The sequence below is a fragment of the Cinclus cinclus genome, chromosome Z (genome assembly GCF_963662255.1).
Source record: "Cinclus cinclus chromosome Z, bCinCin1.1, whole genome shotgun sequence".
NCBI classification, from domain to species: domain Eukaryota; kingdom Metazoa; phylum Chordata; class Aves; order Passeriformes; family Cinclidae; genus Cinclus; species Cinclus cinclus.
Genome location: NC_085084.1, coordinates 59,234,793 through 59,246,892, shown reverse-complemented (window position 1 = coordinate 59,246,892; position 12,100 = coordinate 59,234,793). Strand labels below are relative to the sequence as shown.

General features: G+C 40.2%; 1 protein-coding gene across 1 annotated transcript in view; it reads right to left on the bottom strand.

Moving 5' to 3' along the window:
- Positions 1-1,917: 1,917 nt before the first annotated feature.
- MAP1B (microtubule associated protein 1B) overlaps positions 1,918-12,100 on the bottom strand; it is a 65,222-nt gene continuing 55,039 nt past the window's right edge. Inside the window, exons 5-8 of the mRNA XM_062513193.1 lie at positions 6,286-11,981; positions 5,438-6,231; positions 3,098-3,336; positions 1,918-2,073 (exon numbers count right to left, since the gene is read on the bottom strand). Coding sequence (XP_062369177.1) covers positions 1,918-2,073; positions 3,098-3,336; positions 5,438-6,231; positions 6,286-11,981 — 6,885 coding nt within the window. The remainder of the gene's footprint in view (positions 2,074-3,097; positions 3,337-5,437; positions 6,232-6,285; positions 11,982-12,100) is intronic.

Sequence of the window (12,100 nt, the reverse complement as noted above, 5' to 3'; positions counted from 1 at the left end):
AAAGGAAAGGAAAGGAAAGGAAAGGAAAGGAAAGGAAAGGAAAGGAAAGGAAAGGAAAGGAAAGGAAAGGAAAGGAAAGGAAAGGAAAGGAAAGGAAAGGAAAGGAAAGGAAAGGAAAGGAAAGGAAAGGAAAGGAAAGGAAAGGAAGTGAAAGTACAAAAAGAAGAAATGAGAGGAGAGAGGAGTAAAGGAAAGAGAAGGAAAGAAGGAAAGAACTGAGGAAAGAGGAAAAGAAAGGGGAAAAGGGAAAGGAAGGGAAAGAAAAGGGAAGAGAAGGGACTTATTGCTTGTTCTATCCTTTTTCAAGATCTTGTGAGGGTTGACAGTGTGGGTTACAACCTTCTAAGTATTGAGCAATCAACTTCTCAAACTCCGTTTTCTGTCATCATCAACAGAATAATTTTACGAAGGTATCCTTTCATACCCCTCTCCCCAAAAAAGTATTGACAGTTGTCTGTTTTCAATACATTTTACCTCAATATCCATTCTCACTAGAATCTTAAACAACACTACTCATTTATCTTACAAAACTACTGAAAAGAATGCCTTCACTTGAAAAATTTTTCTTTGCATTTACCTGTAAATGAAAATGTTTGTTACAAATCATGTATTAAAAGTTCATGCAGCACTAAAAAGAAAGGCTTCTGTACATTTGTTCCCATGTTCACTCTTAAATTAAACAAATAAAATCAGATAAGACAAAGGAAGGTTGAACACTGTACAGGCTCACAGGTAACCTTTTCCATCATTCTGAATGTTTCACTAAGTTTTGTAACTCTGATACTGGACACCACTTCAATCTTGCTTCCACAGTATGAAAGGAGCCTTCAAAAAAAAAAAACCAACCTCATCTTGCACTGTTGAGCTGTCCAGGTGCATCAATGAAGTGTTCACATAACTAATATACGTAATTCATAGCACCAAACCATTTGACCAGTCAGGTAAGTTCCTAATACCACACATGTACACTCACACTTCTTTACTGGTGTAACTATGATCCCACACAGATGTTTTATAAATTTGCTGTCTCAGCATTAAAAAATAAGTGCATCAAGTTTCTTTGTACATTCAAGTCACTTTCTAAGGCAAATTGTCTACTGTATGTACTCCCGACTGCTTTGGTATTTTGCTTCAGGTAATCGACAGTGGACATGGGTGTTCAAGCATGTGGACTGGTCAGTTCTGGCTGGAGTGAGTGGGCTTTCACTGGAAGCATGCCTTAGACCAACAATTCTGCATGTTGTAAGAAAGGTTTTAGACTTCTGGATGGGGCGCAGGCTACATGCATATTTGGCCTATGATTGTTACGGCGTGTCAGTATGCAGAGTTCAAATTAAAGTGGAAAGCTGCTGATGAGTGATTAGGTCATACATCCCTTCCTAGCCATGTTCTCTTTCTTTTTATTTTTGAGCTAACTTAATTCTTTAAAAAAAGGATCCCCATAGTGATAGCTCATATTAATAAAAATTTAAAACTTTCTTCTCATGTGAGAACATAAGCAGACTGTAGTAAGCGATACATCTATTGCCATGAGACTAATGCAGACCTAATAATTTACTACTTTCTCCTCCTACCCCTCTCTCTTTCTCTCTTTGTATTTCTTTAGAGGGCAAATGCCTCTACCTGGCAAAAGTCATTGGGGTTGCTAGTGCATGGTTTCAAAATGTTCAGTGGAGATGCAACTGGATCTGTATTTTCGCAGTAATTTGTACTCTAATATGGGAAGACTGTTATTTCCCTTAGCAACCAACAAAGACTGAAAAATATTAGTGACTTGCATCACTGTGACACAGTATAGCATTTGGCAGGTATATAGTTCAGCAGTTGAAATAGATGAGTTGAATTTTCAGAAAAGGTGTTTTCAAACTGAAGAATTTCTGGAAACGAAGTTTAATCTTGTGACGCATGGTCTTGTTCTTACAGCTCAATCTTGCATGCAGGAAAAGATTCATCTTGCATAACAACAGTGCTGCTGCTTGCCAAAACCATGATGTTGAGATCCTGCTGTTTCTCATGGGTCTCTTGATACCATTCCCTCATCACTTCTGAGTCATGGGTTGGGATTAAAGTCACCTGCAACAAAAAATAAAAGTCCTGTTGAATGGACCACAGAAACAGTTGATATGTAAAATGTCTTTTCAAGAAGCCCCAGCCAAAAAGTATGTTTCCCTTTAGGAAAGAGTAGATTTTTATGCAATATACTTGAATAAATAGATGGATTAAAGGAAATCAACATGTAGTTAAGGTAGAATGACTGCAAATAAGTAGTTTATCAAAATAAAATGTTGGTTTTGTAAGCTGCTGAGATGCAGCTTTTGAGAGAAGCATCAGGTTGTAATCTGCATTGGTAACTCTTCAGATTATAGACAAATATTTTCTTTACTTATTCATCACAATGGAAAGACACATTAAGTTTCCAAATGCATGTAATCACTCTATAAAGTGTGAAACATGTCTTCCCTACTTAAAACTGCAACTATGCCAAACTCATATATGCCAAGATCATGTAAGTGGGGTAGTAAAATTATGAAACAGTCAACTGGCCCCATAAATCAGCTCTCAGCTGTTTTAAAAACCAGGAAATGGCCTGATGGGTCAGAGATGTGGGAGCAGCTGAGTGCAGTGCAGCTCTGTGCTTCACACATCATCATTGGTTTCATCTGTGCTCAGCCTGGGGCCCTGCTGGGGTTTAGGATTCTTCCTTCTGTTTCTTTTTCTCAGGAATTTTCTCCCATATTTGTTGCTAGGAGACAACAACAACAACTGGGTATTTAAAAGAGGCAAAAGAAGTTGCCATACTTCAGGGGAGGAATGCAGCTAACTACTGTTCCTTTTTACCTGGGGGTTTCCCTGGGAAGGGCAGAGATACCGGGAGAATGGGTCTGGGGAAATGTGTTAGGTACAGGTCCTAGCTCTCTCTTTCCTTCATTACATTCTCCATTCCAAAGGAGGTTCCTGCTTCCTTGGCAAACACCTGTCTTTCAAACCAAGACAGGGCCCCATTCTCTGGCAGTTGCCATCCACTCCAGAGGTGCTCTAGTTTCTCATAGCTGAGAAAGGTTAGATTTCCAGGTTGAGATAGGAGTGAAGATCCTACCTGCATGTTACTCTCCCACTGCGCCTTGCCCTCCAGCAGGGAGTCCAGAACAGCCCTGCTTGGCTCTTCAGCTGCAGCATCGTTCCCGCTCACCACATAGTAGGATGACCGCACCCTCTTGAAAAACTCAACATCAACATTCTTGCTGTTGCTGTGGTTGGGAATGTACACCAGATCCAAATACACTGGAGGTCCTGGAGGCACTGCTGTAGATTTTGCCACCTTAGTATTCCCAGGTCCTTTGGAAAACAAAAAACAAAATAATATACCACAGGCTGGTTAAAAGCGTGCTGTACTAATTGCTGTTATAACCACTGAGGTGAGATGTGTCCAATTATGGAATTACACTCCCACATATAATGACATGTTACAGCTTTGTTGTACCCCAATTATGACTGTAATGGGAGGAAAAATCTGAAAAACTGGAACTATATAATACAATAAAAAGTCACTAACATGTAATAAAAAGTTGGCTGAACCTTTTCCAGAAATACTACTATTACCCAGCAATTACTGTGCAGGGCTGTGATTAGTGAATTACCATTCAGTAAATGGTGGTATTATTTTCCTGATGAAGAAGTGCAGCTTTTTGAAAGTCTAGGGTATGAATGATTATAAAATCTAGTATTACACAGGAAGCCATGAAAATTTGAAGCAGTCCTAAAACCTGAGTCACACAGCAAGATATGACAACAATTGATATGCTCAGGCTGCCTTACAGATGCATCAAGAAACTTCTACATGTAAGCACAAAGAGGGTCAAGGAGGAACTTGGAAGGAGAACGTTGCAGAGCAATTCAGGCAACAGAGTCAAGTATTTGCCTGCCTGCTGTATCCTTATTTGCATACACAAACTAGCCACTTATCACAAAAAACAGAGGAAGTGCTTGTTTGCTGCTGTACATAGTATAGGTATAATACTTGTTCTAAGAAGAGCTTCAGTCAAAATGAAGTGCAACATGTAAACACATTTAAAATATTACACAAAAACCCCACATCTTTTGCTCTAAACTGAATTGTGGTGTAAACTTAAAATCAGGCTTCAGTTAGTAATTTTGCCCAGATGATCAACCCTTATGGTTTCTTAGCTTCTTCACACTGATTAACCTTGGTAAACAATTATCTGAGCAATACAATTAATTTAGGGTCAAACTGTGAGGCCAGCAAACTCCCTTACAGTTGTTTAGCATGTCCTAACACTCACCATAGGGCAAAATGACAAATGAAGTGGTAAGATTTCCTGATTTAGAGAGGTTTTGCTATTGTTTTTGTTACAAAATATTTTAGCATCTTTGATGATAAAAAGTCTCTGATGTCTTTTTTAGTTGGGCATACCACACCTGATTAAGATACTTGTTGCTACATTTTTACAATTTTATGTCATACTAATTACTCCAGCACATACCTGACAAGTATGCCTAATGACTTTAATGTAGAGCTGAAGTGCTGCAGGAAAGCACAGCATAAATAACTACATTACTGCTTTGAAATGTATATTCTAACAGAGACAAACAATGGTGAGAGAAAGGAACAGTGGATTAGCAAAAACAGGGAAGCTAGGGACAGTTGAATGTTTGTTTGTTTATGCTGAATCTTGGAACTGCTCCTTTTAAAAGAAGTTTTCAACAGAGCATCAGTCCTCACAGAAGAAAAATCAAAGTATCCTCCAAATAGTCCCCTAAGGTCTGCCAGAAAGAGCAGATTAGCACAATTCCTTCTTCAGTAATCTAATTCATATTTTGTTGATACTTAGAATGTACAACAGACATTCAAAATTACATTAACTTTTTGTATGTTTAGCCATCATGATGGCATAAGACCATATTACGTGATATACAAGCTTAGTTCACTCAAAATGCTTCTACTAATGTTAAAATTTTTTTAAATGCTGCTTTTAAAATCAATCCACCAAAGTAATAAGAGCACCCAAAGATAGTGACTTTGCCTCCCACAATATTAAATTGTATTAATTTCTGTTGAGAATTTTATCTACTTATTTCTTACAATTAGAATAAAGGGTTTTCCTTAGTTACTGATTTTACTTCACCTACAAAAGCAGTACTTTCAATTCTATTAGGTGCTTAGACAGCTTGTATTAAGTTCTTCCTATTTTATGTACTCTCTGGGCAAACTGAAATGAATTTTCTCAGATTATAGAAGTAAAGCTAGTGAATTTCATGCATTTAAATGTGGCATTTACATGCTGGACTTATACATCAAACCTGAACTTTTTTTTGAGGATATGCCACAAGCCACACTCTCAGCTGATACGGTGGCAAACTAACTACACTTCACCAACTAAAAAAATCAGAATACTAGGGCATTGCTATTTGTCTTTACCTGTGGTTGCAGTCTTTGTCGACTTGGATGTTGTTGTATTTGCTGCATTCTTGGTATCCTTATCTTTTTCTTCTGCTCGAGACTTTACCTCTGGATTAGAGATATTTTTGGTTGCCTTCTCCACAGATTCCTTCTTTTTTGGAGAAGCTGTTCTGGAAATTTTATCTAAAGATTCTTTTGTAGCTGGCTTTGGTGAAGCCACTTGTTTTGATTTACCATCACTTTTTTTAACAGGAGACGATGACTTGGTCTTTGTACCCTGCTTTTTTGTCTTTGTCTTTTCTTTGAGGTCCTTCTTCAAAGATTTACCTAAATTCTGTTCAACTGGCAGAGCCTCTGGATCAACCATGGTAACATCAGGGTGCCTGGGGGAAGGGCTGCGATCCTGCATTGGGACAGGTGGTGGATCAATGTGTTTGTACGTAATTGTCTTGTCCGTTGGAATGGTTTCCGACTCATCTTCTGAGTCAATGTTAGCATCTGCAGTGATGGAGGGACATTCCTCAGTCTCTGGGGGAACATCCGAATCAGTCTGAGATGGGGCAGACTCACTCACAGATGTGGGAGGGGTTTCATCACACTGCCGCCCTTGCTGCTTTCCCCCAGAAGGAGGCTGAGCTCCCCCAGACTGAGTTAGTGGCTTCTCTTGATCTTGAGACTGTTCTTCACTTGCAAACCACTCAAGGGGATTTGGGTTGATAAATGAGGGCGAAAGTTCAGTTTTGGGATGTTTATATTCACAAGAGGACACAAGGCATAAGTCAACATCTTGACGGGATTCTGCTAACGATTTACTTGGAGTAAAATGTGCACTTGCTTCATAGGAATAGCTGGTAGCTTCGGGTGACCTCCCAGTGCTGGCTCTTCCAGTTGTCTCATATGAGTAATCTGTGGCTTCAGGTGAACTGGAGGCTTTCCCAGTTGTCTCATAAGAGTAAGTCATGGCCTCTGATGACCTGGTGGTACTTCCAGTTGTCTCATAGCAGTAGCCAATGGCTTCTGGTGACTTAGAGGTTTTCCTTGCTGTCTCATAAGAGTAATCCATAGTATCAGGTGATCTGGTAGCTTTCCCAGTTAGCTCATAGGAATAATCTGTGGCTTCAGGTGATTTGGCAGTTTTCCCAGCTGTCTCATAGGAATAATCTGTGGCCCCTGGTGACATGGTGGTTTTCCCTGTTATCTGGTAAGAATAATCTGTGACTTCAGATGACCTCATATTTTTTGCAATTACCTCATATGAATAGTCTGTACCCTCGGGTGACCTAGTAGTCTTCCTGCTTATCTCATAGGAATAATCTGTGGTCTCAGGAGACATAGTAGTTTTTCTGCTTGTCTCATAGGAGTAATCCATGTCTTGAGGTGACCTAGTAGATTTCCCAACTGCTTCATAGGAGTAGCTAATATTCTCAGGTGACCTACTGGTTTTCTCTCTGGCCTCATATGAATAACTAAGTTCTGGTGACCTGCTGCTTTTCTCTGAATCTTCTTTATCTGGGCTGAGTAAAGGCTCTGGACTGTGCTTTGATAGGGGTTCCTGATAACCAAAGGCTTTGACAGAAGACACTCGCTGTGACAACAAAGGTGTGTGACTAGCTGACACTGCTTCTGTGATTGCAGGAGGTGAATCTGGAAAAGTAGGAGAGTACAGGGGAGAAGATTCCCTTGGAGTTAACGGAGATAGGTCAGATTTTGGTGACAACTTTTCTCCTAGGCTCTGCACCTTTTCTGAGGTAAAAGAAGAATGCAGTGACATCTCTCTGGGTGGAACACCACCTGAAATAGTTTCCTCTGGTAGTGGTGAAGCTACCTGGGAAGGTGTATGAGCTGATGAAGTTGAGGATGAGGCTTCAATTTGAGAAACTGAAATAATTTCTGAAATATCTTTCTCTTGAGAGTAATAAGACTGTTCCACAGGTGAAATCTTCCGTTCAAAAGGAGACTCCTGTATATCTGAAGGGCTATAATCCACTTCCGTTGGTCCGTTTTCAGATATATGGTGCACACTAGTGCCTACAGCAGGATATTCTGGAGACTGCCTACTAAAATCCATTGCTAAAGACTGCTCGGGTGACTCCCGACCATATTCTACTGACATAGCTGACTGCTCAGGAGATCTGTGATCAAGCACTGGTGTTCTTGATTTTGCAGTTTTAGGTGAGAAATCTGGTGGAGAAATTGACATAGGCCTTGGGCACTCTTCTTTAGATGGAGACATTTCTGTTTCCTGAAAAGTTGTTGGTGTTTGTACAACTGACACTGAGAGGGAATCATCAACTTCAGTAGAGTGAGGAGAACCAACCTCAGCATGCAAAGAAGGAGATACATCATCAGTGGTTGGTTCTGGAAATGAACTAGTAGCAACAGAGGCTGTAGAGACAGAAGCTACTCCTTCTATATGGGAATAGGTGTCTTCTGCAACAACCTCATCAACAGGAGTTGCAGACTTGTCAGAGACAGTGCCTTCAGAAATTGACATTTTGGTATCTTCTTTTAAAGAACCAAACTGGCTGATATCTATTTGAGTTGGTGAGAGATCACCTGCTAACTTCCGCTCATCCAAGACCAGTGAAGACTGAGAGCTGCTGGGTTCTGTATCCTCCATTTTCCTTTCCAGGCTGAAGCCTTCCTTAATTACCATAAATTCCATGCTTTTTTCATCTTGTTTTTCTTGGAAGAGGCCCACAGAGCTTGCTTCAGAAGCTGGGCTCATCTGAACAGGTGATTTGTCTTTTTCAGGTTTCCCCTCAGAAAGACTTCCATAATCTCTGGTGGGAGACTTTAAATCAGCACTCAAAAATGTATCATAAGGGGTCTCCGAACCTATCAGTGGTGGACTCCGCAGAGGTGAGAGAACCTTTTCAATTGGAGATTCTGAATCTGGCACGGGTTCATCCATAGGGCTTATTCTGCATTTTGCAGACTCATCTTTGACTTCACTGAACTCAAAGCTAACAGGAGCTTCTGTTGACTTTTCACTGGTTTCAGAGGGAAGCTGACTGGACTTTTCATCGGTGGGAGACTGATAATAAGGTGTGTGGCCAGCACTACCAGCAGCAGACTGTGAGGGAGATGCTACTTCTAATGTTTTATCTTCAGGGCTTGCACAGTGCTCTTCAGCAACTTCTTGGTGTACATCAGGCAATTTAGCAGCGGGGACAGACTCAGAAGAAACCTTGATCTCATTGGGAGTGAGTGAAAAGTTCACACTGCGTTCACTCAGTGGTGTTTTGGCAACAGGAGATGGAGGGGACAAACTGTCAGCTGGACTCTTGGCTGAACTGTGTTTTCCACCATCTTCTTGATAGGGTTCTTTGATTTCCAATTTGTCAGTGCCTTGGATTTCACTTTCTCTTTGCCGGTATACATCTTGGAATGCAGATTTGCAGAATTTGTCTTCCTCTAATGAAGAGGGTGGTGAGATGGTGGAAGCTGAAGCATTATAATCCTTACCTTCTGTGGCATCTGTTTTGGATCCTTCAGATAAACCATTAAAAGCATCTGGAAGTGGAGAAAGTTTAGCTCTGCTGAACTCTTGAGAGTACAGTGATGTCTCATACTTGGTAATGTTCACATACTCCTGAGAGGGTGACTCGCTTTCCTCATTGTTAGTTTCATCACTCATGACATCTCGGGGCGTTGACATTTCATCCATTGGGGTTGGTTCACTGGATATTTCAATGGTGGACTGTGTGTAACCTGAAGTAGCAGTGAATTCCTCAGGTTGATCTTCTCTATTTTCTTCATCAGAAACAGTGGCTTCACTTTCTGAACCGCCAGGTAGTGTCTCGTCATGGATAGAAGATGCTGGTTCAATCACTGGCGACTGAGACTCTGAACGTTTAGTTGGTGTAATTATAAGTAAGCCATACTTATCCTCAGCTTCACCAGATTCTCCAGCTTTGTCTACCACAGCCATCACATAATCTTCTTCGGCTTCTGTTTTTTCAGTTTCCTCTTCATCTCTGATGTCTTCTGCTTTGTCTTCCTCGTCTTCTTCAGTCTCTTCAGTTTCTGCCTTTTCTACTGCTTCTTCCCTGTCTTCTTCAGCTCGTTCATCAGATGCCTCATAATCTGCCTTTTCAATATACTTTTCATCATTAATGTTAGCATCTACTTGAGTCATTACTTTTTCTGAGCCACCTGCAATTTTTCTTGATTCTTCCATGTATGTTTTTGTGGCATCAAGGTGTGTTTTTTCTACTTCATTTTCATCTCGTTCTTCAGCTTCTTCTGTCTCTGCCTTTTCTTCATAATCTGCTTCAGATGATTCTTCCAAGCCAGTTCCCTCATCTTCAAACTTTTCGTTGTCATCAACCTTGTGTTTTTCCACAGGTTCCAATTCTTCAGGTGTCTGTTCACACTCACCCTCAGCTTCTGTGGTAGTTATGCCTTCATCAGATGACTCAGCAGGTCCTTCATTATCCAATTTTTCTTTTTGTATTTCAAAGGCATCTTTTTGTACTGTGCCAGTGAGTTTCAGATCATCCTTAATAAGTGCAACTTGAGATTTTGTTTCTTTTATTGTTTCTACTTCTTCAGCTTTTAATTCCTCAAAATCCTTTGTTAAATCCTCTGGTGAAGACATAAGGGATCTCTCTGCTTCAAGCTCCTTTCCACCGGATGTAATTTCTGTAGCTGCTACAGTTGTGGCTCCAACTGCTGCAAGGGCAGCTTGTGCTCCACTGACTTTGAGATCCTTCTTTACACTTTTAACTTTTCCTTTTTCCTTTGGCTTTCCAGCAGGTATTGCTTCCTTTTTAGCAGGTTCCTCCTTCTTTTGTGGTTTAGGCTTTGCTGCTGGCTTTTTTGCTTCATTTGAAGGAGTAGCTGTCTTCTTTGTTTCTTTAGGAACCTTCTTGATGTCCTTTTTGGCTTCTTTGTCTTCCTTCTTGATTTCTTTCTTCTCTTCTTTTTTGGCTTCTTTTTTAGCTTCTTTTGTTGAAGCTTCTTTCTTTACTTCCTTCTTAGTTTCCTTCTTCTCTTCCTTTTTCACCTCTTTTTTAACTTCTTTCTTGATCTCTTCTTTTTTTGGTTTTTCCTCTTTTTTGATGGGTGTTTTCTCCTCTCTCTTAGAAACCTCTTTCTTTGGCTTTTCTTTGTCCTCTTTCTTTTCTTCAGGTTTTGCTTTGACTTCCTTTTTCACTGTCTTCTCTTTAGACATTTTCGGTTTTACATCTGTACTTTGTTTTTCAGGAATTTCAGATTTCACTAGTTGGTCTTCCTTACTTGTTATATCTTTTTCTACCACTATTGGTTTGGTCTCTACTTTTGCTGGTTTTTCTTTTTTAACTGGAACTTTTTCTTTGCTTTCCAGCTTCTGAGGCTTTTCTGGTACTGCACTAGGCTTCACAGGCTCTGGTGTTTCTTCTTTAGATTCCTTTCTGACAGGCTTATTTGGTGGTGTCTTTGCAGCAGGCTTCAGACTCTCCTTACTATCAGTTCGCTGTTTCAATTTTGCTTGTTTCACAGCTGGACTAGAAATGTTCCCAGTTAGGTCTTTTTGTGTAACCATTGGTTGTTTAAGGAAGTCTAAGTGTTTGAGTTTTTCTAGTCCCTCTAGAATATTATACTGGGTGCTGTTTCCAGGAAAGAGAACTCGGATTATTTTTTCTGCAGGATTAGCTGGATGCCACACAATCAGGGATGAGACTGAGGTGAAATAGGATAATGGAATGTCTAGTTCTTGGCCATTTGGTAGCAGGAGTTCAGCTTTATCTTTGTTAGTACCACTCCACTGCTGCAAAAAATACTGCATCTCTTTGCTATTTTTGACAGGATTAAGAACATACATCTCAAGTTTGCCAACTCCCATTTTCTGAAATAAAATTATAGGGTCAATGGTATTTCCTGTATTTCTGAAAAGAGGTTCTGGTTTCATAGACAATTTATTTAAATACTGGAGAGTAAAACAAGCTTCTTCTACACTCCTTTTTACTCTAAGATTAGGATCCAGGTTCTTCAGGTTCTCAGGTACATTAAGGAACACAACTCCTAAATCAGGTGAGATGAGATTTTTCATCCAGTCACTGTTGGTAGTAGACCCTTGAGACTGTTCCTCTTCTAGTTCAGCTATCTTTCGCTGAAGCATGCTATTGATTCCTGGCAGATTGTCATCTCCAATGTGAGTGAGCAGAATGGAATCTACCCTGTCCAAGTGCCGGATAAGTTTCCAAAAACAAGATTTTCTTTCAGATCCTCCATTGATAAGCATATTGAATCCATTCACTGCGAACAACGCAGAGTCCCCTCTTCCCCCTGGGAAAATGTAACAGCAGGGTTTGGAGAGCTTCAAGAAACCTCCTGAGGTTGGAGGTTCCAAAATGTCAAAAGGTGATGGCACTTCTACTGATTCTGACAGATACTCTGTGAATTCAGAGAGTCCTTCCATCTCAGGTAATATGGAAGCTGAGTTGAGTTTAATGTTAATAAAGTCTTGAAGGTTGTGTCTGTCAAGGTTGGAATTTTTCCAGTCCCCTTCCTCAGGGCAGAAGAGAGTTAGACTGGCTTTGTTGGCAGGGTGTGTGGTGCTCAACAGTTCACCAATCTAGGATTATAAAACAGAAACACAAGATGCACACAAATTCAATTTTAATGACAATTAATGTCAACACATAATATTTCCTGATCAGATAGATAAAACCTTTTACATTTGGTTCTGCACTG